A 26248-nucleotide genomic window follows, 5' to 3' on the forward strand; every position below is an offset into this window, starting at 1 on the left:
TCTTTGATGTGGGTTCTGGTAGTTCTTGGAGCATTTGGGGGTCATTTAAAAACTGCCCTAATTTGGCTATGCTTTTCTAACTTTGATGTCCCCACTTCATTGGGACTGTGTTTCCTCCTTCCTCCTGCAGCTTCCCCAGGGCACTTAAGGTTGCCTCATGCCACCATGACATCTGTGGGACAAGGCAAAAATGCAGCTGGCGATGTGGGAGAGGAAAATTGTGAATCACCTATGTAAAAATAAGGGTTCTTTTCCCCTCCAGCAAAGTCCAGGGAATATGCAGAGTCAGAGAGAGGGATCTATTCATATCACCCTGATTTTTGGAAATTGTCTGGCTCAAACAATGACTATTTCAAAGCAGAATGTCTCAAGCTTAGCAAAGGGCCAGTTATGCTCACAACAGTCACTCAAACAAATAAGCAAAAATGAGAGAGAGGGAGAAGATGGAAGGCAGAATAAGAAGACTTGTGCACCCCAGAATAGAGAGCTACAAGCAGTGTTCTGGTCTTCCAACTGCTGATTTCTGAAGAAGTGTTTATTAGGAATGTGGATTCTGTTCCTTACATGACTGCAAATAAAAGCAGAGCTCTTCCAAGCACAGACAGCACAAACCATGACTGTGTAAAGGGACAAGATGGGGCAAAGCTGAGGCAATGAAGAGGCAAGAGTATAGATGGCCAAGGGGTATGTGCCTGTCCACACCACATAGCCGAGAAAAGAAGAAACTGGGAGCATTTAAAGCCGATCAGGCATTTGTAGCTCACAATGAATACACAGAATTGCAGTGCAAAGGTGACTGGTGCCTGGATGGGCCCTTAAAGGAGCTGCTATCTCTTTTTCTAGAGACAGCACATACTCTCTCCTTATATCGATCTTTTGCTTTTAAACACCACTGACTTTAACTTTACCTTTAGATTTTATCTCTCTACAGGATTTTTTCATGCAAATTTCTATTGCTTTCTTCTTGGGAACTATACTTCAGCTAATCTACCCCTTTAATGAAGAATTTTAGCACTGGATATTCAAATGACTCAACAGAAATGTCCATATTGCTCAATTCTGCCCTGAAATCTTCCACCCACTCACAAATACAGCACGTTTCCATCTGTGCACTGCTCTCATTGTGAACTTGTTGATTTTTCGTGTTCTTTTTTGGTGGGGGTATGACTTTGTGCAGGTGTCCAGGCTGGGGTAAAAAAGACCCAGGTAACACATGGCAAACTCTGCATGAGACAGAAAACAGAAAGTACAATATTTTAGTTACAGCAAGGTTAAACAAAGCATATATCTGATGAGTTGGGCCTGGAAACATATTTTTATCTCACCCAGCATAATTTCTGTTGGAAAACCAATGCTTTACAAAAGATTTTCCATGGACTTGGAGAAGTGGAAGGAAAAGGACTTCTCTGCAGTTTCTTAATGTTTGAAATCCATTCCTGAGTACTTTCATCCCTAATTAAAGGTCACCTACTGGTTTGTGAACAACTGTTAATGAAGAGTTTAATTATCCAGATGACAGCTATAAAATCCTACTCCTGTGCTTGAATGTTTTAAAGCAACAACACCCAGATTTTCAAATATGTGCTTGAAGCCAAGTACTTAGACAAAAGCTCTCATGGAAGAAGAGTGTGTATGTGCAATTCCCATTTGCATACACAATGGGAGACTGCATATGCCCATATTAAAGATGCAAATCTGTGAGGAGGTTTGTATGTGCTTACTTGACCATTTGAACCAGACCTACCTTTCTTTTGTGTTCTTTCATTCAGGGAGGGGAGGGATGGTTAAATTATTCCTTGAGGATAAATCATTTCGCATTATTAACTCTTCTTAACAACAAAGCTGCATAAATTAAATGTAAGATTATCTGCCGTGTTCTCAGTGGAATGATTAGGAGGGAATCTACAGGAAAGAAATGTGGTCAAATGATTTGAAGACTTGCTAAATGGGATGCAAATCTCATCTTGAATTCTTAACAAGCTCAAACACAGACCTGCCTTCTAATGAGCAAACTCTGCTTGGCATATCTGTGCAACCCCCAGAGCAAAGTTGTAGAGAAAATGGATCATGGTTCATTTTCTCTATTGAGTCAAGTTTTTGTTTTTATTGTAACTTTTGACCAGGTGCTCCTGGTGCTCCTATTACCTTTACCCATGGTAGCAATTTTCGCAATGCTGCCTTTAGAGTGCCTAGCTGAATGGCCTCATTTCTCATTTCCCATCACAACACCAGATGAATGTTTCTTGGGGAGGTCAGGTTTGGGTTCTCCACAAGGTACATGCCTGAAGGAATGATGCTTCTATCAAAAAGCTCAAGAAGTTGCTTTTTGTGTCCTCACTGCCAGCACAGTCTCTTTGTGTCGCTCTGGTGATGGTACCATAAGGACAAAGAGAATCACAACTCTTTCACTAAGCATTTTTGGGGGCTTGGTGAAGACTAAAATGCAATGATTGGCCACAGTGAATGGTAATTCTACCCATAACAGACCAATTCCCAGGTTTTTTCTGTGAATTAGAACTGGGCTTTGATTCAGTTTCCTTGTTACCTTTGGTCTGTCTCTCCTACTCGCATGAGCATATATTAACACACAGACACATATTTGTCTGAGCAAAATACTAAATAAAAGAGAATTACAAGCCCTAGCTCTAAAAATGAGGGGAAAAAAATTAGAATGCATCACATATGAAGAGCTATTCATATGAATTAAAGAGGAAAAATATGCCTCAGTTCTGACAATGGTTAATATCTTATTTCATAAGAAATATGGGTTAATGCAAGAGATTTGTTAAAACAAAGACAGGTCAGTCTTTCTGTGTTATTTGCTGAAGAGGTTTCAAGCACACCTTTCTGTGCTGTGTTAACTCTCCAGGAGGCTGCAGGAGGGTTTTCTCTGCAGAGCCTCTCATCTGTAGGTCACAGTGACCTGACTGTGGGGGCTGCACTGCATAAATGGAGCTCTCCAGATAAGCAGCAACATTTATTGCATACTTTGTCAACATATCTCTGGCCACACACTTGTTCTCAAGGCACTCTGTTTTGATATTGGTTTTATTAAAATAGATTTCAGACAGGGAAATGTAAAATAGTTTAGAGATTGCAACATAAATATGTTGTTCAAGAGCTGAGGAAATCCACACCAAACACCAGTGGGCTTTTTTGTACATTACAAGCACGGACAAAATGTATCTTGAGTTGTTTATTTTTCTTTTTTCTTATACTGTTTTCTTCAAATAAAAACAGTACTAAAAAATTATACAAAAAGACCGATATCTCACACAAGGAAAGATGTAAGTCCCACAATGTCCATCACAATTTGAAAGATTATTAAAATTATAATCAAAAGACTAACTAAAGCCAAGGAGATCGAAGGACTAGAAGAGGGAGAATTTTGTCTGGGTAACGGCAGTCAACCTCTCAGCTTTGAAGCCACCACCAGAGCTCCTGAGCAGAATGTGTAGGCAGGATGATATGTCCTCCATGAAGCAAGGTGTCCAGTTTTGCAGGCTTTACTTGCTCCTCAAGTATCAACTCACATGTCCTCTGGAGGAAGACCCATGAGCTAGGTGGCTCAATCGCTTGAGCCCTGATCTGACTCTGGCTACAAGACACAACTCTGCAAGGTCTCTTTTCAGGGATGTTAATTAAAAAAATGTATTTAACTGTGTCCTGATTCCACAAATGTCTGGGCAATGGGTTTGCATGGAGTAGACGGTCTGCATCAAGCTTGTGTGCCTGATGTATCTGTGAGAGGATTTACTAGATTGGTTTCTAGACTACAATGCCTGTGCTTTCCTGAGCTGCCTGGTCTCATTCCTGGTAAATGGACAGAGCTCAGGTGAAAAACTGACAAGCTGCAAGAATTTTCCCTATTTATCATCAAAAGTGGGGTGGTATTTGCCAAAGAACATCCCTCATTTTTAGCCAAATAATAGATTCAGGGCCCTTTTAAAAATATAACTGGATTATTTGTCATTTTGGAACCTCATCATTCAGTCACTTCCATTAGAATGGGTTTTAATGGCTGCACACCAGCACACTGTATATGATATAAAACATTTGTGAGAAAAAATGATTCCTCTGAGTAGTCAGATGATCTTCCCAGAGATGAAGTGTCTTTCCCACTTTTCTCTTTCATTCTTTCTTTTCCTGGATCTTGGAGGGAGTGTTACTTGTGTTGAGTAATGAAATTTCCCCCGCCAAAACACACTGTCTTTGATCTCCCCTGTTTTATGCAGTAGGGAGCTGATAGCTCCTTCCCTGGCTAGGACTGAATGAATAGTCACCTCCTGTTGTTATTCATGTAAGATTCAGATGCTGAAATTTGAAGCCGTTGACAGGGGAAATTATGGATAAAAGCATCAAGATTTGCTACTGAAATTTTATGAGCTGTAGGTAGGAAATATTCAAAGCACATCACATTTAACCATGAAGACTCCAAGCTTTTATAATTTCATGGGGCAGAACAGTCAGTTGTTTGTGAGATGGGAATGAAGCCCAGATTGCTCTCCTGGTGTTTTCTTAATGCCCACATATCCACACACAGACACATAATCAGCATGAAAAAGCCCTACCCCCCCATGAATCTTTGTTGCAATTTGGAATGATGATCCATGCAAAAATTAGATATTCAAATAATATAAAAAGTCTGTACATTCATTGAGATGCTAGTAAAAAAACCCTGTAAAATCAGGAAATCTTGATTAATTTTATTTTTCTTTCATTGTTGTTGTTGTTATTTCAACATATACAGCTTATGATTTATTTCAGGTCTTTCAATCTGGACCAGCATGCGATAATGTATGCATGAAGGATTTATTTTTATTTTTGTTTTTTAGAAGGGAAGGAGAAATCCAAAAAAGATTTTACAAAAAAATCAGGATTTCACATGAACTTTTGTGCAGGGATTTGAAAGCCACATCTAGATCTGTTGTTCTTTGTGGAGCCCAGGCAGTATAATAGACAAATGCTTTTGTATGGCAAACCTGCCTCACATGTCTTGGTGGAGCAGCCCATTGGCCCATGCTGACATAGCCAAGGCTCCCAAACACACAAGTGAATTCAGCTTTGTGAAAACAACCTTAAAGAGCACCCTTTTTATTATGAGGGGTTTCTCTTGTCCTCATTCTTCCTCTTTCTTACCTTGAAAACAAACCTAACTTCTTGATGCAAACTCAAATGAAACAGGTTTATCTGAGCCTGCCCGTCTAAACCAACACAAATACCACCCAAAGTGACACTTTTGTGCAGAGTAGGGCAGGTCCACACAGTGTGGAACAGCAAAGGTCCAGCACAGCTGGAGATGCCTCCTGCCTCCCTGGTGTGCTCAGCAGAAATGGAAACATCCTGAGATATTCTCATTCCTAGCAAGTCTGTGCTGGAGGAGGGCTTAAATTGGTCTTCCGTCTCCTGTAACCCCAGGAGATATGATTAACGAAAAAAGCTAATTATCGGTATTGTTTTAACACAATTCACAAGAAAAGAAATTAATTCTACATATTTTTGAAACTGTATATAACCACTACTTAATTCTCAATAAGCAACTAACATCTCCCTAAAATGAAGGGAATCTCTGCCTGCATGATGGGAGATACCAGTTTATGATCTCATTTATTTCTTGAGGCAGTTCTACATGAGCACTTTGGCACTTTGTTCTTCAAGAACTGATGAAGATGATATGCCATCTCTGATGGTTGTTCATTGAACAAAAATAGGAAATTCAAAATAATTTTTTTCATAAAACATAAGTTTGCATGCTATGCTGAAGTCATTATTCAAATCCACATACTTGCAAATGGTTAGCACACTGCCTCAGACACAAATTTATGCAAATATTTCAGTTCAAGTGATTCAGGGGAACTGAAGAATAAATAGTGCCATCACTGTTTTTTGATGTAGGAGGGCAATGGCCATTTCTTGTGTGGAAAGTATGAGCAGATGAGGAGATCTCTGTTCTGTAAATCTGGGCTTGCATTTCACAGCAACCAAACTTGCTCAAGAGAATGAAGAAATCCCTGCGGAAAGTCTTCGTGAAAATGGCATAGAGGAAAGGGTTAGCGCAGGAGTTGATGGGGTAAAACAAAACCAGGAGGATCTTGGAATTGGACACTGTGATGAGAGGAACCTTGAGCGAGGCCGATATGGCAAAGAAAGATATTGGTGCCATGCAGAGGAAGTCGGTGAAGATCAGTATGGCCATGCGCTTGGCAATCTTGGTGTCACTGTTGGAAGAGATGACGTTGGGGTTTCGCACAGTGAAGTAGATGCAGGTGTAGCAGACACAAATAATGACAAACGCGAGTACATTCAGCACTAAGAGAAATATAACGTAAGCCTGGGCAAACGGTGTTTCTATATCCATGGGCAGACAGATGCTGACCTTCATGTAGCTGCTGACCCCAAATATGGGAAGGAGTGCTACTGTGAAAGCAAACACCCAGCCAAAAATCATGACGATGACGGCATGGCGCAGGCGCACCTTGCGGTGCAGCTGCATGGCGTAGGTGATGGTGTGCCACCGCTCCAGGGTGATCACCGTCAGCGTGTAGACTGAGAGCTCACTCGCAAACACTGTGAAAAATCCTGCAGCGTTGCAGCCTGCCCCGGTCTGCCAGTCTATGGCGTAGTTGTAGTACTGGCTTTTGGTCTGGATGTCTACAGAGGCAATAAACAGCAGGTAGATCCCTATGCAGAGGTCTGCAAAGGCAAGATTGCACATTAGAAAGCGAGGAACAGTGAGTTTGTATTGACTGCTTATTAAAATAATGAGGACCACAGTGTTCCCAGTAATAGCTAAAATGTTGATGAACCATATTAGGACTCTCAGGATATTGTATCCCATGATATCTTCACACGGGTTGAAAGCATCAGGTTTAGGAGAGCAGGCTACATTAACTACTTCATTGCATAAACCATAGTCAAATTCATTCTCCGCTGGGTCAAATCCTATGCCGTAGCTGGAAATATAATCTTCAGCTGCAGACCTTCTCTGTAGTCTTTTGCCAGGCTTCTCCTCAAAGTCTTGCTTCAGCTGAGATATGCTACATATCGGATGTAATTCAGTCCTGAAATTGTAGGAAGAGTAGAGTTGGAAGCTAAGAGACACAATATGAGGTAAAAAACAAACACAAAATCATCCAGTTTCCATTAACAGCACAGTTTTTCTGGTTAGATGATTATATGGATTACCCTGGAGCCTGAAATTAATAGTGTGGCTGGTCCCCATTTATAAAATACAACAAGAACATGTAAATGACTTGGAAACATCATAAAGTGCATGGGAAAGGAAAACCTAATATTTGTCTAACACTCATGCTGCAGTTATACACCTGGATAACACACTCTGTAAGAAGCCTCCCTCATCTGAAATGAATTTCTGACCTAAGATATCACTGAGAGGCTGATTTGTGCATGGGGGAAATGCATGGCAGTGAACACCAATGTAAGACTGAGCTTTGAGGAATGAGTCAAGTCAGCTGTGCTTATAAGGAGTTTGTATAACCAAAATAATGCTGCTGTCTCTTAGAGTTATTCTCAAATTCCCTTTTTCCTAAAGGTACCGACCACCACCATCTTGTAATTCTGTCAGGGCACATAACTCCATTTTGTGCTGTTCATTTTTAGTATCTCATATCAGTGACCAGCCAGTAACACAAGTAAATAGCACAAATAAATTAATACAGGGCTCTGGATAATCTCTAGATGACAGATGCCAACAGAAGGACAAGGCACAGGAGACCATTTTGCTTAAAAACTTTTTTAAAAAAGTGGATTAGAAATCAAGTGAAGCAAAACCAAACCAAACCAAACCAAACCAAACCAAACCAAACCAAACCAAACCAAACCAAGCCAAACCAAACCAAACCAAACCAAACCAAACTTGACATTTTAATGGAAACCCTAGCTGCTTTTGCTTCTGTCAGAAAGTATTTTGTAAGCATTTTAAGAATTTTTAGTAGCACAGGTAAATACTGGCATTTTTGTTATTTTTCTGTTTGGTTTTGTTTTGAAGAGTATTAGCTCTATGCTCTTCTCCATGCCTAGACCTACAGAAGAAACTAATATTTTGGCTGAGATGATAGAAAGATGATCAGCTTGAACAATAATATCAAGAAATATCAAGTATAAACATGAAATGAATGGTGAGTTTTTATAATAACTCTTTGGCTGCTTTAGAATTTGGCTGTCCCATGAACTTGCATCCACAGTTTTGGATGCAGACTGAGTTATGGAATAAAACAGTTGACATTTTGTTGTGAAACCAATGCAGTTCAGCTCTGCCTACATTCAGCTACAACCCAGACTGCAGTTTAGGTGTGAAATTTCTAGTACAGGACCCCAGCTTATCTTCCACCCTGGCTCTGAGTACAGTTGAGAGAATAACTCTCTAGGCAAATAAAATTAAAATTTTGAACAGCTGGTAACAGCCTAAAAAGGAGAATTCTTCTTTGTAACCTAATTTTACCCTTTGACTTTCTGCACTCACTATATCTTCTGAAAATTGAGTTTAAAGGGTCTGCAAGAAGGGAAAACTAATGAAGGTCCAGCACCAGAAGGTGAGGGACATTTCCTATGAGATTCTGAACATCCTCTACTATTATCAATATTTTTTATCTTGCCTGTCAACTGAGTCAGAAAACTGATTTTCTGTGAGGTCAAATATGCACTATGAAGGTCACAGTAGCAATAACAAGGCATTACATTTTGCTCTCCTGTGTTCTACTCGCATAAGGATGACTGAAGGGGTCCAGAGTATTGATCAATATATCAACAGTTCTCTGGCTGAAAGAGAATACAGGCTTCCAAGGAGCAATAACAGGAGAAAAAGTCCCTCATTTTTTAGTGCAACAGGCACTTGGGGGCACTGAAAGCCACAGCAATTGGTGGTGCTTTGAAAATGAAGTAAGGGAAATGTTTGTAGCCAATCATTTCTCAGCATGAGGTAAAAATAAACCTTTCCTAAAATTTTGGAGGCACTGCCTGGACCTAAATATATGCCCAGGCAAGAGTGCTACATAAGGACAATGAAATATTTCTAATCATTACAATTCATTGATTCTTGCCTTATTTTTACAGCCAGTGTCCCAAATAAAAGCAGGGTCCCAAGGAATAAGGTGTTTGCTCCAAGGAAGGATAACGAGGGGTGTCCTGCTGGTTCCTTGTATTGGGGGCAGGTAAGATGAAAATTCCAAGGGAAGGAAGAGCCATCCTCCGATACTGACTCCTTGTCATATCTTTGCCCTGTTTTTCTCACCCTTTGGGCTGTGCAGTGCATTCAGAGCAACAGGTTAAAACTTTATTTGTCAAGGGATGTGGGGATCATTGCTTCCTGTTGAGACTGTGGGTGTCGTTAGGCAGTTAATTTATTCCCTCTCTTTGTAAACATTTCTTACTGTTTAGCATTATTTTTCTCAAGTAAACTAGAAAAATAAACTGGAGAAAGGGCAGCTTAGAGAACAAAATTGAAATTGGCAGACTGCTCTGAGAAAAATAAACAAAAATTACTACCTTTGTACAAGCCGTTATTTAAGTTGTTATTTTATGCGCCTTGTCTGGATCTGGTGGCAGCAGGATCTGGCGTGCTGAGAAACACTCTCAGCAGAATAAATAGTCTTGACCTATGTTCTGTAATAAGTCCTATCTCACACCAATCATCCTCACCAAAAAGCACCATTAAGTGAGTTGTGAGCAACTGATAGTATGTTCTTATGAAATGAGGCTCGAACACCATTCATGATGCTGCCACATTTTTTGAAAAAGTAGGATTTCAAGTGACAGCTCCTCCAAAGAATAACGATCAAGTGTAAGGACAGAGTCATATCAATGCCATTCTTTTGGGCAGAGGGTGATCTTTATGTCAAAGAAAGCCAAAATCTTGCTGAAGTTCATAATGGTCTATGTCAAGTTGAGGATTTTAACATCCGGCCTCTGCCCTATCCACACTTCAAGGATATTATTTTCCAGTCACAGAAAAATGTGAGGGGCATTCAACATACTATAATAGACTTGCCTTAAGAATGCAGCTTACCTTCTCTTAGGCCAGCACCACAATATTCAAACTACAGATCAATATTTAGCGTGTAATCCTTATTGGGATGAGAAAAACATCAAAACTATCTTACGTTTTAACATGTGTCTCAGACTGGCAGAGCTGTGCTTGATGTGGCATCCTCCAAAACTTAGAAAGCACAGTTGCTGTATCAGGTTTAAGCTTTCTGTTATCACAACAGCATCTGTTTGCTGCTGCAGAGAGTTTTTGGAGAGGTGATTGAGCATGATCCACTATGGTAAGTTATTTTATCTAGGGCTTTGAGTGCTACAATAGTGTCAAAAAGGGGAAATCAAACATGAATGGACAGCCAGAAAGGGGCCACACATCCCTTTCTTAATTTTTTCCCAGAGTTCCTGTGTGAACTCCAGATGCTGCTGCTGTGATCCTTAGAAAATGCACTTCTGGGGGTGATGAAGCATCATTTTTATGCTCCCTGGACTACCTGGAAGTATTCTGTGAGCCAAATGGCCATAAGGAATGACTGTCTCCTGTGAAGGTGCATGACAAGCCAGGTCACACCAGGGTTCCCACCACCACAAGCAATGTCTGCTGCTCTGAGTCAAGCACAGCTCTTACCAAAGGGATATTACACATTGTGTGATCAAGCACTATGCAAACTATTAATAACTTTTAAACAGCTTGAGCAGCCTTCAGTGCACAAGCAGCTTGTGCCAGCTGTCACGAAAACTGCTTTGAAATGAAAGAGGGTGTAGCTACTGTATGTGTGACTAATCTCTGCTGAAGTGTATGGTAATACTTTCAGTCTTCAAACCAAACCATGCATCCACTTTGTCTCTTTAATCTGAAGAAAGGATCTCAGTTTCATACCAATTTCAGTACAGGAGACATGACTGTATGAAAGAAATGACAATTTTTAATTATGTTAAAAAAAGCTGACAGGAAGGGTTCTTCTAAATAGGTTCTCATAATTTTGCGTTTATGCTTAATGTTTGATAGAAAATACATCTGGTAACTGTTAAAGGCATGGGTAAATATATTCAATTTTGTTCTGTTGACCAGGGTGGTACAGCTGTGACCAGACTTGCTCCAGAAGCATCCCCACCATGCCATGGCATTCCAGCCCTGGAAGATCCACTCTGGGGCTATGTGAGCTCTTCACGGGTTTCTTGCCATTTCTTTGCAAAATTACACTTACCAAGGCTGTGGAAAGGGCTCTGTTTTATTCTCCTTGCCTTCTTGCTAGCCAGGGAAAGGCTTCCAAAAGTGGAGCTAAGGAGGAAGTGAGTGCTATGGACTTTAGTTCCATGTAGAAAGTGTGTGGCATGGAAGTTTTTCAAAGACCAAGTGAGGGGACTAGATACTGAGTGCTTACCACAAGGTCAGGGCTGTTTCCTCCTGTAGCTTTCCTTCAATAGAAACTCTTACTTAGTTTTTGAAAAATCCAGTTGCCTAATTTAAGTGGTGGGTTATGGGATTTGGGTCCTTATTAGACCCAAGCAGCCCAGAAGCCAAGTGACTTCAAAAATACGAATCACAGTGATATCAGTGTTCCTCTGCAGGTCCAGAACTACACATGCTTTTACTGGGCTCATTGGAAAATAACACTTTGCCACCAGTTCTGGAAGGACTGGACCCATTCTACATTCCCCTTCTTAGAAGCCACCAGGCACTGTGTCTGAACAAGACTGCACAAGTGTGTGAAAAAAGTCACCTGCTGATCAACTGTTCTAGTGAAAACCTAGCATTTTGGATGAAAAATGGATAATGGGGGATGGATTCTGCCAGATATTCTGTTATCACTACAGTGTTCACCATCACACTTGCACTCTTTACACAGTTTTGTAAACACATGTAAATGATATTTATTAGCTATCAGCAAACTCAGTTATATTCCCTTGCCTGGTGACAATACAATGCTAAAAGTAAAAGAAATGGCTATTAAGGGTATTAGTATTAAAATACAAGCTACTAACAGTTTAAGCTTTCTCTGCATGGTTTTACTTTTCTTAGAAGTTTTATGCCACTTATGAAGATGATGTCTTGAATTGTAACAATGATTCATAATTTCTTTTCTGCCATGGCAAAGTCCAAGTGTTTCAGGACATCCAGTAAAGGAAGAATTTCAAACAATAACAAGGGTTTTCACGGGTACCAGTTCCTCATGTTTTCCAGTGGCACAGATTCAGGAGGTTCACTAACTACTAAATGTGAACACTTCAAGACCATATGACTGAGGTGAAAATACTCAATGAGAATCACTGATACCTAAAGTCTCATTGCAACTTGTTAATGGAAAATTAAAAACAGCATGGAAAATTACCTTTGTAGTCTAAAAAGACACCTTAGCCTCCCACCCTGCCCTGTTGATTTGTGTGAAATAGATCTGCTCAGAAAGAATGTCCCAAAATGTTGTGAATATGAACTCAACAGATAATGTATCTGTGATGCTTGGCTGGGCAGTGCTCCAACATCAATGAGGTTTTCTGAAAGAAGACTTTGGGATCACTCAGTGGTCCTGTTGCCCTCCTGGACTGATGAACAAGTGTTGACCAGCTTCTCTGCAAACACAGCCTTCCCTCCAGTTACCTTCTGAAAAAGTGATCAAATTTTTTCTGTTTAATGTCTTCTGTGTGGCTCCAGGCTGGTCCCAGTGAAAGATGGAATTATGACAGGTGTGGGCAGAGTTGTGTCTGAGGAAAGTGATGATGCTATCAAAATTTAATAATTCCCTGCATTGGAGAGGCAGTGTACTGTGTAGCATACATAAACCTGTATGCATTGTGTATTCATTTATTTCCATCCATTTACTTACCTGCACTGAAGAGACCTTTTCTATCCACATTTTGAGGAATTTTGTTTAATTCACTATCAACTGCTGAAAAGCACCAGAAAGAAAAACAAATTAAATCACTTACTTTTGTCTTTTCCAGTTTGTAAATGCACAGCAATGGCTAGGATAGGTGAAGTTTGCCTCAATCAAAGATCTAAATTTGCTTAAGTCAGGAAGCTTTTTTAAATTGTATGTAGACCTTGCTCTTAGCTTCTTAATGAGTTCTAATCCATGACTTGGCAGGAAACTGATTTTCGTGCTGGAAATATCCCTTTAAGAAAACATATAAAAATCTTGGTAAAAAGCAAATTTACTTCTGCTCAACAATGGATATGTGTTTTAGACTGTCCTACTCATTCTCAGAGTAGTGACTGGAAACAGATCAGCTGGAAATCTACATTGAAAGGATGATCCAATGCTAAATTGGGTGTTCCTCCAGCAAACTGAGCTAATATCCATTGAAAGCAGCAATCAAGTGATGCTACTCTGTGAGAATAAAAGAAAAAAATCCCATAATGTTCTGGATAAAAATTAGCAGGCATATAAACTATTACTGCCATATGATGCTGGGTTTAGTAAATACTCAGCAACTACAGCAAACATCCCAGAATACTGTTAAAGGACAAAAAAAAGGCTGATGAAATCACGATAGAAGTTTGCTATATGAACATCACATCATGGGAAGGCTGCTGTGGAAAAAGCAATAAACACAAAGAGAGAAGCTCACATGTGGGTACAGATGTGAGGACAGGTTGGGGATATCAGATTTTGTACTCATTAGGAAGAAAAAATGATAAAAGAGAGACAGGAGTGACATTGTTCAGGCTGTTAGGAGCAAAAAAATTCCAACAAAACCTTCTTGGAGGTTTAAAAAACAAATATAGCACAGACTGAAGCAAAGACAGGGGCACAATTGCAGGAGGTTAGGAGAGATGCGTTTGTGTTTACTGTGGGGCAGGTTATCAGAGGCAGAGATGGAATCAGCAGCCATGAATGGACTAAAGAGAGCATTAGAGGGCTTTTAAAAGGAAACGTTCTCCAAATACTTAATCTTGTACCATGCAAGTGAAGAAAGGGAGGAGGCACCAAGAGTGCTCCATCTCCAGGCTAAGAGATACTTGGGAACACATCCCCATAGCTCCAGGCTGTAACAGCTGAGGCAAAACATCTCTGCATTTCCCTTACTGGGACACAAACCATGCCCTGCAGATCAGGACTGCCTGACATCAACTCCTTGCTCTGAAGAGCAAAGGTAAAAGTGAACTGCACAAAATCACCCTTCCTCCATTAAGCCCTGTGCTCTCACAGCCTGAGACTGATCCAGGATGTAGTATACTGAGGCTGCTCTTTATTCTCCAAGAAAAGAAAAGATTTCTCCCTAATCAAGGAATTGGACTGACAATGTTTGCAGTTTTCTCCATGTCCCCTCAAAGGTACAGTTTCCAATTCATCTCTGAGAGTGTGATGTCAGGACATGTCATTTGATCTCTATCACCCAACATGCACATTTTTTTATTTTTTTATTATTGCATTAACACAGGAGAGTGGTGCTATGTGAGGGGAGACCAGGTTTTAGGAGCATGTAATAAAGTTTAGACAGTTGCTATGTACCACACACACATTTGCACCTCTGTTCTCTGGTCTAGAAAGCAAAATTAATACCAGGAAGGGGAAGGAAGCTTGAGCTCCAGCCAAGCCTAAGAAGTCACAGGCAGATGATAAAGCATTTTTTAAAATTGGTGAAGATGATCTTTGTGTCTATGCTGTGCCCACAGCTGAGGCTTTACATCCAGGCTCTGAAGGAATATGCCATCTTCAACAACTCGACAATGGTCTGTGGCAGCAGAGGAGCAAACACAAACTCCACTCTGCTGCCCCAATATGGGACCATGTCTGGGAGACAGAATGTACTACAAAGTGCTGTGAACTTCTGCAGGGCAGGCTGAGAGAAGCCACATCTCTCACTGAAGATGTCCTGAGGTCCTGGGCCTGTTTCTACAGGAGCTAAACCAGGCAGCTGCTGTGGAATTTTAGGCTATCGGTTTCTCCCTTGGATGCTTGAAGAGGTAATTAGGTTGCAATGAGCAGCCTCAATTTTCACTTGTGCCCTCAGTGCTCTGCCTAATGAAAACTGTCACCCGCAGTATATACTCATGAGTCAAAAACTAAACAGCAGGTTTCTGCTTAAATCCATGACAGCATCACTCATGACATCATTAAGAGAATGTGTAACTTCATCGTTCTGAACAAGAGCACAGAAAATGTTTTCTTTGGCTTTTTAGCTAAAAGTAATTACTGAGTCCAAACTGGTATTACACTGTGTGGAAATAAGTAAATATTGAATATATGAATATATGAATAGCACTTAAAAATATCTAAAAGTTTACTGAATCTCTCATCTCTAAACAGTTCCAAAGATATAAAATATTTTTTCAACAAATTATTTTTCTTTTTTAAGGAACTTTTCTTTTTATGCCAATTATAACATGTAAACAGAATTGAGTTAGGGAAAGTGCTTTGCATACCCTTGTGGGGTTTTTTTCAGTATGTCTGTGAGAGATACCTATGGATACACCACTGACAAGCCCTGAAAAGCAAACACAGACATTGTGCAGGTGGTTTAGTAAATTACTCCTGAGTAATTACTGAGATACCACACACACACCCCTCAGCACAGAGGATCTTTGGGATGCTGTTCTCTAGTTAGAGGTTTGATACATTAAATAAGCCTGATGAACAAGATTATAAAGTGGCAGTAGGAAATCAAACCAGAAGGCATCAGCAATTGAAATACATGTTCTTGTGTTATCGTTGCTTGGCTGTGAGTCATCAGCCTTGACAGCAGCCGGTGCAGGAACAGCAAAATGAATCCACCTTCTCTTCCAATCACTTCCCCTTCCCACTGGGAGTCTCTGTTGGATTAGCAAAAGTACTGACCGGCTGATGAGGTCTGAAAGGCACCTACAGAAATGGCAAAAAATAGCTCCTGGAGCAGAAATCAAAGAAGGGTAGGTGGACTGGGGAGAACAATTTTCTTTGTGCTTGTATCTAAACTGATCTCTGGCTGCTCTTCAGGGACTCAGCTGTTGAGCTGGGATCTACTGGAGCTCTCCTGCAGCCTCCATATGTGGGGTTACCAATGAAGAGAAATTGCAAGGGTGGGGTGGGCTACAGCCATACTTCACCCTGCATTGAGTCAGGACACAGCCAGAGAGCTAAGGACATCAGCAAAGGCTGGTGCAAACCACTCAGCTCTGAGAGGAGCAGCAGAGAATTAAATGAAACAGTGCAGCTGAAAATTGAAGCTATGAAACTCCAAGTCATAAACAGAGTGTGTCTCTGTATAGAAGGAATATGTATAGTTGTGGGATTTAATAGCTATATGATTTACTGGCCTACTGTCAATGCCAAAATCCTTTAACTCAAAATTTGATGTCTTTCCCAAAGAGAGATTCCAGCTCAGCCAGGAGCTGTAAGTCTGAGAGAGGAATTAATTTATGAAACTGTAGCCTGTACAGGGCCTATGATTGGTGCTGTCTCTTTGTGTTTGTGTTTCTTTCACATTATTTTAATATGACGAATTATAAAATAGAAGTTGGCATTAACTGACTCTATAACACTGGCTTGGGAAGATCAAGAGTTAAACCACCTTGATGTTCATTCTATTAAAACAGTGCAGTCTGCAACATGGATTTGATTGCAGCAACAGCAAAAATATGATTTGTCCCAGCAAAGATATGATTATGGGTCAATCATTTCTACAAGTGAAAGCACATCCCTGGTGTACACCAGAGTGATGGATGAGTAAGAAGGCTCTTCTTTCATGATCTCATCCAGGATAAAAAGGTAATTTCCCATCCGCGGAATAGTGGATGTATTGGTAATGGAACAGAAAACTTTTTACACAAATAACTCAGTGTTAGAAATTGAACTATCAAATGAATCTCAACTACAGGCAAATCAATTTGATAAACCTCCAGAATATGATTGTATCAAGTATAGCTTGCAAAGAAAATGCATTTACTTTTCGCTACAGGAAACAATGATTTCCCAAAGAAACGCCTATGACATTACTGATGAAAAGATGCTCCCGTGTCAGTCTTTTCCAAAAATAGAAGATGCTTAGAAGAAAAAATGGAAGTGAGGCATAATGCAGTAAACCCAGCTCTTTATATCATAGATACACTGACCATCACACAGTAGAAAATAAGGCCTTCAGAAGAGCTCTGGACTCAACCCAAGGTTAATCAGATATTTTTTTCCCCCTCTTTTTCAGATTTGTAACCACTCTAGCATCTGTGTAAAATCTTCCAATATCTCCCATGACCCCTCTCACTCATTTTGGGGTGACTTTTAGCCCTCCCTGGATAACCAAGGTAGATGCAAAGAGAGAAGGTTCTGATGAATCAGTGAGACAAAAAAAAAAAGAGTCCCACATCTCTCTTGCAGCCCTTATATGTAGCGGCTTGTGCTCAGAAACACAGGCAGCTGTGCAAACTCATATATTTTTGGAGCCTATGGCAAACTGTGGCTTGAGGTAATGGTGGCTGAGATCCATGAGCATCCTACTGCTGAATTTTCCACTGATGAGTTCTCAATCCCCAGCTCATCACCCACCAAGGACATCCTGCTGTAACTATGTGGGATGTATCTCATAACTACCCCAATCCCCATCCCCGTAGGATGGGAATTTTGCTTCAGAATTAAGCTGCACAGATGCAGAGGCAGATGTTCTGTGGCAAGTAATTCAGATTTCAGCACAAAGAACCACTCACCCGGTCTTGATTTTGCTCAAACAGAAAACCAAAAGCATTTTTTTCTAGAGGATAAAACAAAGCAGAACTACTCCTCTCCTGCACAGTTTAATAAACCGTGGAGAGAAACCTGGATCTAAATCTCTCATCCTCAATACTCTCAAAATCTTGATGATAAAGTGAAAATAAAGTTCTAGACTGAAATTTCAATTATGGCTTCCTTTTTTTTTTTTATTCAGAACTAGACCTCTGGTCTTGAACTCCAAGGTTTGCAAGATGTTGAAATCCAGACTGGCATTCATATGTTCTTCTCTGACTTTTTCTAAGGAGTCAGTAATGAGGAAAATGTAATCCAAATACTACTTACAAAACAACAGGTCCATTGGCTCCCTGGAAGACCTCATTTGGTAATTTTTCTAGGTTGTGATTGTCACTTAGATTTCTGAAAAACACAATATTTTATGCTGAAACAATATGAGACTAAAAAAAGAAAATAAAATCTTGCAGAAGTTGCTATCTTCATTTTTCAGAATTGCAAACAACAGAAATAGTTACAGCTCATCCAGGTATGTCCCATTAAATGCATGATTCTCAATGTCCTGAATTCCATTTTTATTGAGCCATCTGCAATAGAGAAAAGGAAAAGAGAGTTAGGTTCTTATTTATGCTTCATTACTAAAATGTACAGCTCAAACCAGGGAATCTCAAACAAATGAAATCATTAAATGGACACTACAAATCCTAGCCTGTAAGATCCCAGTAGTTGGAGGAAGGCTTTGAAAGGAGCAGACATGAATAGGGTGGATGAGTGCTACCATCAGAGACAGCAGCTGGAGTAAATTCCTGAAGTAAGGGCAGAGCTGGGGAAGATGCTGGCGCTGCTCATGGCTCCACTGGGAAGGCAGCAGAGAAGCCAGGGAAACCAAGGTCTTTCCTGTTGGTGCTGTCAGTACCGCTCAGTTTTACTCTTAGCAAGATGCTTTTGAAACGCCGGGCCACCACTTCATCTTTGCCAGTTATTAGGGAAAAAAGCCTGTTGTGTGCCATGGGCTCACATCCACAGCCAGGCAGGTGGAGGAGGGGGGGTGATGTTCACTGAGCCAGGCAGGAGGGCAGGAAGGGGCAGCCAAACTGCCCAGAAAGCAGGTGATTCCTCCTACACTGCTGCCTTGACAAATTACACTCCCTGTCTGCTCTGCTGCCCAGTCCTACCTCCCCAGGCTCCTTTCCCCAGGCGGAGACATAGGTAGTGAACCTGGCAATTGAAGCTCCTGGGGCTCTCTGCCAAGTTTTTGCTCTGGTGCATTACCTAATTAATGTTTAACGACCTTCCCTCTGTCCCTTTGTGGTCCTCAAAATTTACATTTAGGTCAGTTATATTTATCATCTTTACGGTGCAATCATTCATCGTGCCTTAAACGTCACTTTGCAGCTCACGCCCTCTCCAACAGGCAATGACAGGTCTGATTGATGGCAAAAATGGCCTGATTTAATTAAACTGTCAGCAAACCTGGACTCTTTTCTAATTCACTTTGAAAGCTGAGCATGCAAGTGACCCACTTATCTGAGGTCTGAGGTGGTGAGCTAAGGTCAGCTTGGAAATCAGTCATGGGTCTGGCTGAAAGGATTGCTCTTTTGACCATGACAGGCAGATGCACATAGCTCTGTGTCTATAATGTCTGTCAGGCTGGATCAGGAGAACTGTCACCGTCCCCTTCGCTTGCCAGCACTATTAGACATGAACGAGCAGGCACGGAGGAGAGACAGGTCCCTGCTTACAGAATTTGAAGCATTTATTATATTACATTGATCTTATAAATTTGTAGCTGCCAGGCTGATAGATATGTTTTTAATCACACTATTAGCACTTACTGCATTCTCTCACTGAACATGATGTTAATGCAATGAGATACTAAGGTTGTAAAACAGAGTCACTGTAGCCACACAGTGTGGACTATACACTCCTGTCACCTGGCTAATAGCATCTAAGTAGTAAAAAGAGCAAAAAAATTACCCAAATCCCAAGACCTCATTATAGTACACAGAGATAAATTCCTGTTGAGGCAAATTCTCCCCTCACTTCAACCAGCATCCTTACTGACTCCACTCTCTTACATTAGCAAGGTGATAATGGAGGTGGAGATCAGAGCTTGGACATGGGGGCTTTTCCTTCTCATTTTATGGCTAGAGTAGGTTTTTAAAACTCTAAAATTCACCCAGTGCAAGAGGTTACTGCCCCTGAAGTATCATTTACTTCCCCTCTATTTTGGGACTGGAAAGATCTGTCTTAGAACCTATGTGGCATGCAGACCTGGAAGCATGGTGAATTTCTTTCATAAATTTCTAGCTCTTCATTACCCTCATTAGTCTCCTCAGTGCTGATCCCATGCATAGCATAGGATTAGATGCAATCTAAATTACTGGCATAAATATGCTCATAGCCTGCCACAGCGAAGCCTATTAAAATGGTTTCTCCCTAGAATGTGGGGGTTCAGTGGGTCCTGGGTGATTTTAATCATCTTGATATGCCTGCTTTTGCTAAGTGATATTTCTGTGGCTCTGTTGAGTTGCCGTAACTTCAGTTTTGTACAGAAAAATGGCAAATTTGTGCCTAAAGTGAACTAAGTTCACCACAGCACAAAGAAAGCCTAATCAGGGACTCTCAAAGGGCGCTCACAGGGCCTCTGTCCTGAATTGCTCTAGGGAGAACTAGAGCAAAGCCAGGACATTTTCTGACCAGGGTGCTGGAGGCCAGGTCTGCTCACAAAGCTCTTGCTGCTCCTGCACTTCCAGGGATGGGGCATCCACAACTTCTCTGAGAAACCTGTTCCACTCCCTCACCCCCTCACAGTAAAGAATTTCTTCCTGATATAAGCGATGAAACATTTTGGAGGGAGAGGGAATGCCAACTTCAAGATGCTCAAGATGCACAGAGAGGTCAAAATACAGCAAAACTCTGGGATAATTACCTCATCCTTTGGTGGTATTATGAAAACAAATACAGTATTTGTTGTGCAGTGCTTTGGAAACAAATATTTGAGAATAGTCTTTGTGTATGCGTGTGTGTTTAAAACTTCAGGACTTGAAATAGAGAGAGGTTGTGCATAGCTGATAGGGAAAAGGGAGAGATAAAGCTAAATGACTGGTTACTGGCCTCTCTTCATTATTGATGGTCTGACCTTGCTCCCCCCAGAATCGACGTGAGCTCAATCAGTCAATTCAAACCTTGCTTTTCTCTCTCAGTGTGCCAGGTAAACCACACAAACATGGTGGGAATTTTTTCCAGTTGGGCCACTGGCTAAGTGAAAGGAAGGCAGCCTGTTAGCAAGCAAACAGTATGTTTTGATATATAGAGAGAAAGGATCAAAGAAGCCAGCTAGTTCATTAAAATACATGACTGTTCAAATCAAATGCAGAGTCATCTAACCATGCGGCTCCAAACTGCACTGTGAACCCACCCGTACCAATGCATTACCATTGTGTACAAACAAACTGCATTTCCACAACACCTGCATACATTCTGCCCAAGTAATAAGGGTCTTTGAGTGATGTGTCTGACTGTAAATATTTATGAGTTGTGGCATCCTTTTGAACACAATCTGTATCGCAGGGAACTGTAGCTGTAGGTATTTAACCTTGGCATCGGTAATTACTAAATTTGCTCTCTGATGTGCTTCTAAAATAAAGAGCAGGACTAGAACACAACAAAAAGCCCCAAAAGCATTAATTTGTTTCATGGAGGGGAAACAGCATACAGAGATCTCAGGGGCAAGGAGAAATCTCAAACTGAATTTGGAAGTGTATGCAAAAGTGCCCAACTTCTGGTATCCTTGACCCTGTTCTGGAAAAGAAATGAACTAACAAGGAGAATAATGAATTTGCTATGTCTACTCACAGAATCACACTTTCAGAACTCAGGCCCATGAATGAATTTCTTTCAATTGTACGTATATTGATATTGTCTTGAATATCTCTGAAAAATAAAATACAATAGAAATGACACCTTTTTGTACTTCTATGAGCCTTTCAATACTTATATTCAATCTGAGGAAGTACTACACACATTGGGTAATAACCAAAGTTTCCAAGACATTTTTCTGCCTGCAGAGCACAAACCTTCCTGATAAAAAAGGCTGTAGTAAAACATTTCCAACACCCCCGTGCTTTCCTCCCAAATAGGCTGAAGACATTAAAATGCATAAAAGCTCAGGTCTATAACCCGAGGTGGATGAAATAGCTCCTCCAGCCAACACACTCCTCAGAAAATGCAATTGGAGGGGCTGCGAGGCCACCCCTTCTCCCAGCCTCCCAACCAGAAGGAGGAAAGCCATTAGCCTTTTTGGCCTGATTCAGCAGGGTACCTACCAGCCCATGAATCATTCCCCAGCTGATGTCAACAGGGTTGCTTATAAGCTTTGTATGTGCTTAAGGACTTAAATGCGAGACCCCTGTCAGTGCAGTTTGTTGAATGGACAAGTAGGAATTTCTGTCTTTCCTCAGTTGTGACTGATAAAAAAAAATAGGGACGTTCTGTTTCTGGCTCAATATGGGCCTCAAAGAAGTTAAATAGTGTTGCTCATAATTTAGAGTGGGGATATGGCTGTTTCCATGCTGTTTCTTTTGGAAATCACAGAAGAAAATTAATTATCTGCAAAGCTTGAAATTAAGCGCTGTTCCAAAATTGTCTCATGCTGACAGCTCCATACAGCCACAACTCTGCACTGAGTGACACTTACACAGAGGCTTCATTCAGCAAACTGAGGGCAGCAGAGGCAGGGATGGGGAGGAACACAGCACCCATGCAAGTGAACTGGATCCCTCTACTGAAGAACTGCCCTTTATAAATTTCAAGACCTGTCTTTGGAACTTAAATGTTGGCACAACTGAAGCCAAGGGGAATTTTCTTATTAACCTCAGAGGGACTAAGGTTTTAACCAAGGTCTAGTCTGGGACTCAATCAGTATCAAGGTCTATTCCTACAGGGAAGTGAGAAGTTGCACCTAAAAAATTAAAAGCTCTTGCTGGTACAAGCCACAGTAATTCCTGTCTAGTTAGGACTGATGATAAGGTGAAAATCTCTGTAGTGCCATAGCTGTTGAATTTCCTTGATGGTTTGGAGGAACAATGAACTGAAGTTCTCAGAATTACACGTCAGACATATTCCTGAAATGGATTTCTTATCTTATATGTCTGTGTACTATATTCAGGCATCCCCCACTATGTTTTATATGCATTTTTGTTGATATTAATGGCTATTACTAAGATAGCCATTAATAATTGCAGGAGTAATGTTTCTGCAGGTTGAAATCTCCTAATCAAAGATCTGAAGGTGCAGAACTTTCTGTGTAAGTTAACAATAAATCTTGTCCAAAAGAATGCTTTCAGTTAGACTAAGAACTGATTGAGAAATATATATCAAATTATCTTTAGGTGAAAAAGAAACCAAGTTTTTCTGATATGTATTTTTTCTACAGAAAAAGTGCTTTAGGAAATTACCAGCCTATTTTCACACAAAATTTTGCACAAATATGATTTTCCTCATTGGCACTGGAATTTTCCATAATAAAAAAATTTATTCTCTGGGTAGTTTTACCATATAGGGAAAACCAAAAAGGGTACAATAAATAATTCCCTGAGGTTTGATTTTAATTTTAATTTTAATTTTAATTTTAATTTTAATTTTAATTTTAATTTTAATTTTAATTTTAATATTTTTTTTTCTTTCCTCTCTGATGTGGCCACTTCCAATGGAACTCAGGTCTGAGATCTGTGTCTCATCCTACACAGGTCAGAAATTTTTCACCAGGTGGCAACAAATTTCACTGCCACCATCCTGGTTTGGATTTCAACTTCTGAAAGAGGAGTCAAAGGCTGTTATCTGTCCCCTGAGCCATCCAGACATGTGTTCACACTGCAGTTAAAGGAAGAGTGGTCTGTAAAGTGCAAGTTCTAAGGCTTTGTAGAAGGAAGACCTGGAGAGAGCTGAGACCTGAGCCACATTATCATCAATGCCTGCAAAATTACAATCAACACGCCACTGCAGAGCTAATAAATGAACACATGGGAAATCATGTCTTGAAAGGCTTTGCTGGAACAGAAAAACACTCAAAGACAAAAAGTGAAAAGCAAACATTCAAACTTACAGCAAAACTTTCTGGAAAGAGTGAACCTTGTGGACAGCAGGTAAAAACCGAAGGCCAGTGTTTGATATTAGCCTAAGGGAAAGAGAAGATGAAGATTATTCAGTCTGCCCCTGGAAAGAAGACAGCAATTAATGAAGGAGAAAGAACACTGGACTTAAAATGGTTGTCACAAAAGGCAGAGTTTAGCCACAAAAGTGGGGTTTCCCTGTAGGGAACAATATTGTAATTTAAAAAGATCTTTGTCCAAAGTACAAGATGAATTTTGCCCCACAGAGGTAAAGGGAGAAACCCTACTTTGGATGATAACACAGTCCCTCCTGGTGGTCTCAGTAAATTGTCCATATTAATTTCTCAACAATATTCTAAGAAATCAACTGCACTGACAAGGGCTAATTATTTTCACAGTAGCTGTTTTATGACAAAAGTGTTGACCCACCATAATTTTAACCTTCTACTATAACAGAGAAAAAAAATAATTCCAGGGGAAATGAATTGATGAATTTGGAGAGAATTAGCACATTTTACACCCCAGCACCTTTGATAGTGAGGAGCCAAGACCATGGGAACATTTCAGCAGATTGTGCAGCTGGAAATGGACCCAAGCTTCTGTCCTTAAATACCTTCCCCCCTCCCACTGCACTGACCATCACCGGCCTCTGCACTGTGTGTGGTTCTTTTGTCCATGAAACACCACCCCAGAACTGCTGACTCTGAAGAATAACCCTGTGCTCACAGCCAGTGAGGTCACAGGCATCCACAGAGATGGACCATGTCTAATTTTGTCAGATTTTGTCATCCAGAGGAAGGACAGAAAAAATGTCATGTTGCCATGCAGCAGGAGATGACTGGTGGCTGCTGATGGCTGGAAGGAGGGCTGAGTGCTGAAGGGAGGAGTTGGACTGGACAGGCCTCTGAACATTTGGGAGCTCTTTCTAGACACCAAAAAATCTCATGTTTACTTCACCAAAAAAAGAGAAAATTTGGATTCTTGAACGTTTGATTTTATCTTTGCATTTTTAATATAGGAGATGGTAGAGAAAGTAACCTTTCACTGAGGATATTGGTTTCTTAAGGAACAGAGGATACATAAGGTTTTTTTAATTCTGGCACTTAGAACAATATTCTTTTATTATTAGAAGTGACTTTATTTATTTATTTATTTATCTATTTATATATATATATATTTTTAACAGAATCATTCCTGAATAGCTGAATTGTGATCAAAGGACTGGTTGAGACTGGAAAAAGGTAACATTGTCCATATGATATTTTTTTATGAACCAAGATTATTTCAGGAGAGTTGCAGTCTTTCAGGTTTCATAATTTGAACTGAAAGAGAACGCCTCCATGTGACAACCAAATCCTACATTTGGGAACTCAGGGTGACACATAAGTCCATAAAAAAGTCATTCACTTGCATAAGTACTGCTCTGAGCCCCCTGAGATGCTATCTGGATGCTATCTGGATATCCTCAGATGCTGAAAAGCCCACTTTGATCTGTCTCATCTTGTAACAGAAAGCAATACTTCATATGCAGGGAAAAATTAAAGTAGTATTAGTGAATATTCAAGAAGCCAATTTGGGAAAGTTGCTGAAATGTCAAGACTGCTTCGTCTCAGGATTCAGAGTGGTCTGACATTGTAGCAACTTAAAAATAACAGCTGTCACATGTGACCAAGAAAGTGCCACAAAAATGCCTTTGAAAAACTATTCCATATAGTTAAATAGAAAGCATGATTAATGAAGCAGGTGGATTATGCAAGGCCCCTGCTACTTACAATATTTCTGCACTTACACTTCGTAAAAGGACTTTGCCGAAAAAAAATAGAAGCAATAGGAGAAGAACCTGTAACTCCTCCTTACAATACTTTAAAATACACTCTCTAAATTACTGGAGATATACAGGGTTTTAGTGGAAAGCCGCCTTTAATTTTAAATGAGTCATATGCTAAAAATTCACGCAATCCTCTTTTACAAGGCCCTTTCAAACACGAATTATAGCATACATTTCCCTTAGTAGGAAAATGAAGGAGGAGACTCCTGCCAAGTAGTGCATGGCTACTGCAGGACAGAGAAGACATAAGAAGCTTTTCTTTCTACAGTCCTTTCCTGAGAAAATCTCAGTCCTCATGGTGCAGCAATGAAAGGTGACAGGACTCTAACATCTTCTCTTCAAACACTGCTCCCAAGGGCAACTTAATCCCAGCATATCAAAATTTCACATTGGTTATCGTGACTTTTACCATACACGTGAGAAAAAACCATCCCCAATTCCTTGGGTTAGTTCTGATTTTTCCAATAATTCTGAAGTGTTCAGGGCTCAATTTTCACTGGTGTCAACTGAGCAGCATGAGATGAAGAGGGAAGCATCTTTGACAAATCACTACATATTGAAGTAAATCTACAGGTGACACAAGGCACTGATTGCACAGAGGCACAGAATGGTGATTAGGAGCAGGAGAGGATGTTCTTTTAATTAAATGCAGAAAAAAAACCTGAAAAAATATTTAG

The 26248-nt window shown here is 40.4% G+C and overlaps 1 protein-coding gene across 1 annotated transcript in view; it reads right to left on the reverse strand.

Moving 5' to 3' along the window:
• Positions 1 to 5509: 5509 nt before the first annotated feature.
• Positions 5510 to 26248, reverse strand: part of FSHR (follicle stimulating hormone receptor) — an 80221-nt gene continuing 59482 nt past the window's right edge. The window contains exons 5-10 of the mRNA XM_058835436.1: positions 23737 to 23808; positions 21489 to 21566; positions 18149 to 18217; positions 17961 to 18035; positions 12925 to 13110; positions 5510 to 7061 (exon numbers count right to left, since the gene is read on the reverse strand). Of these exons, the coding sequence (XP_058691419.1) occupies positions 5834 to 7061; positions 12925 to 13110; positions 17961 to 18035; positions 18149 to 18217; positions 21489 to 21566; positions 23737 to 23808 (1708 nt within the window). The 3' untranslated portion in view covers positions 5510 to 5833. The remainder of the gene's footprint in view (positions 7062 to 12924; positions 13111 to 17960; positions 18036 to 18148; positions 18218 to 21488; positions 21567 to 23736; positions 23809 to 26248) is intronic.

Source organism: Poecile atricapillus, chromosome 3 (genome assembly GCF_030490865.1).
Source record: "Poecile atricapillus isolate bPoeAtr1 chromosome 3, bPoeAtr1.hap1, whole genome shotgun sequence".
Lineage (NCBI taxonomy): Eukaryota > Metazoa > Chordata > Aves > Passeriformes > Paridae > Poecile > Poecile atricapillus.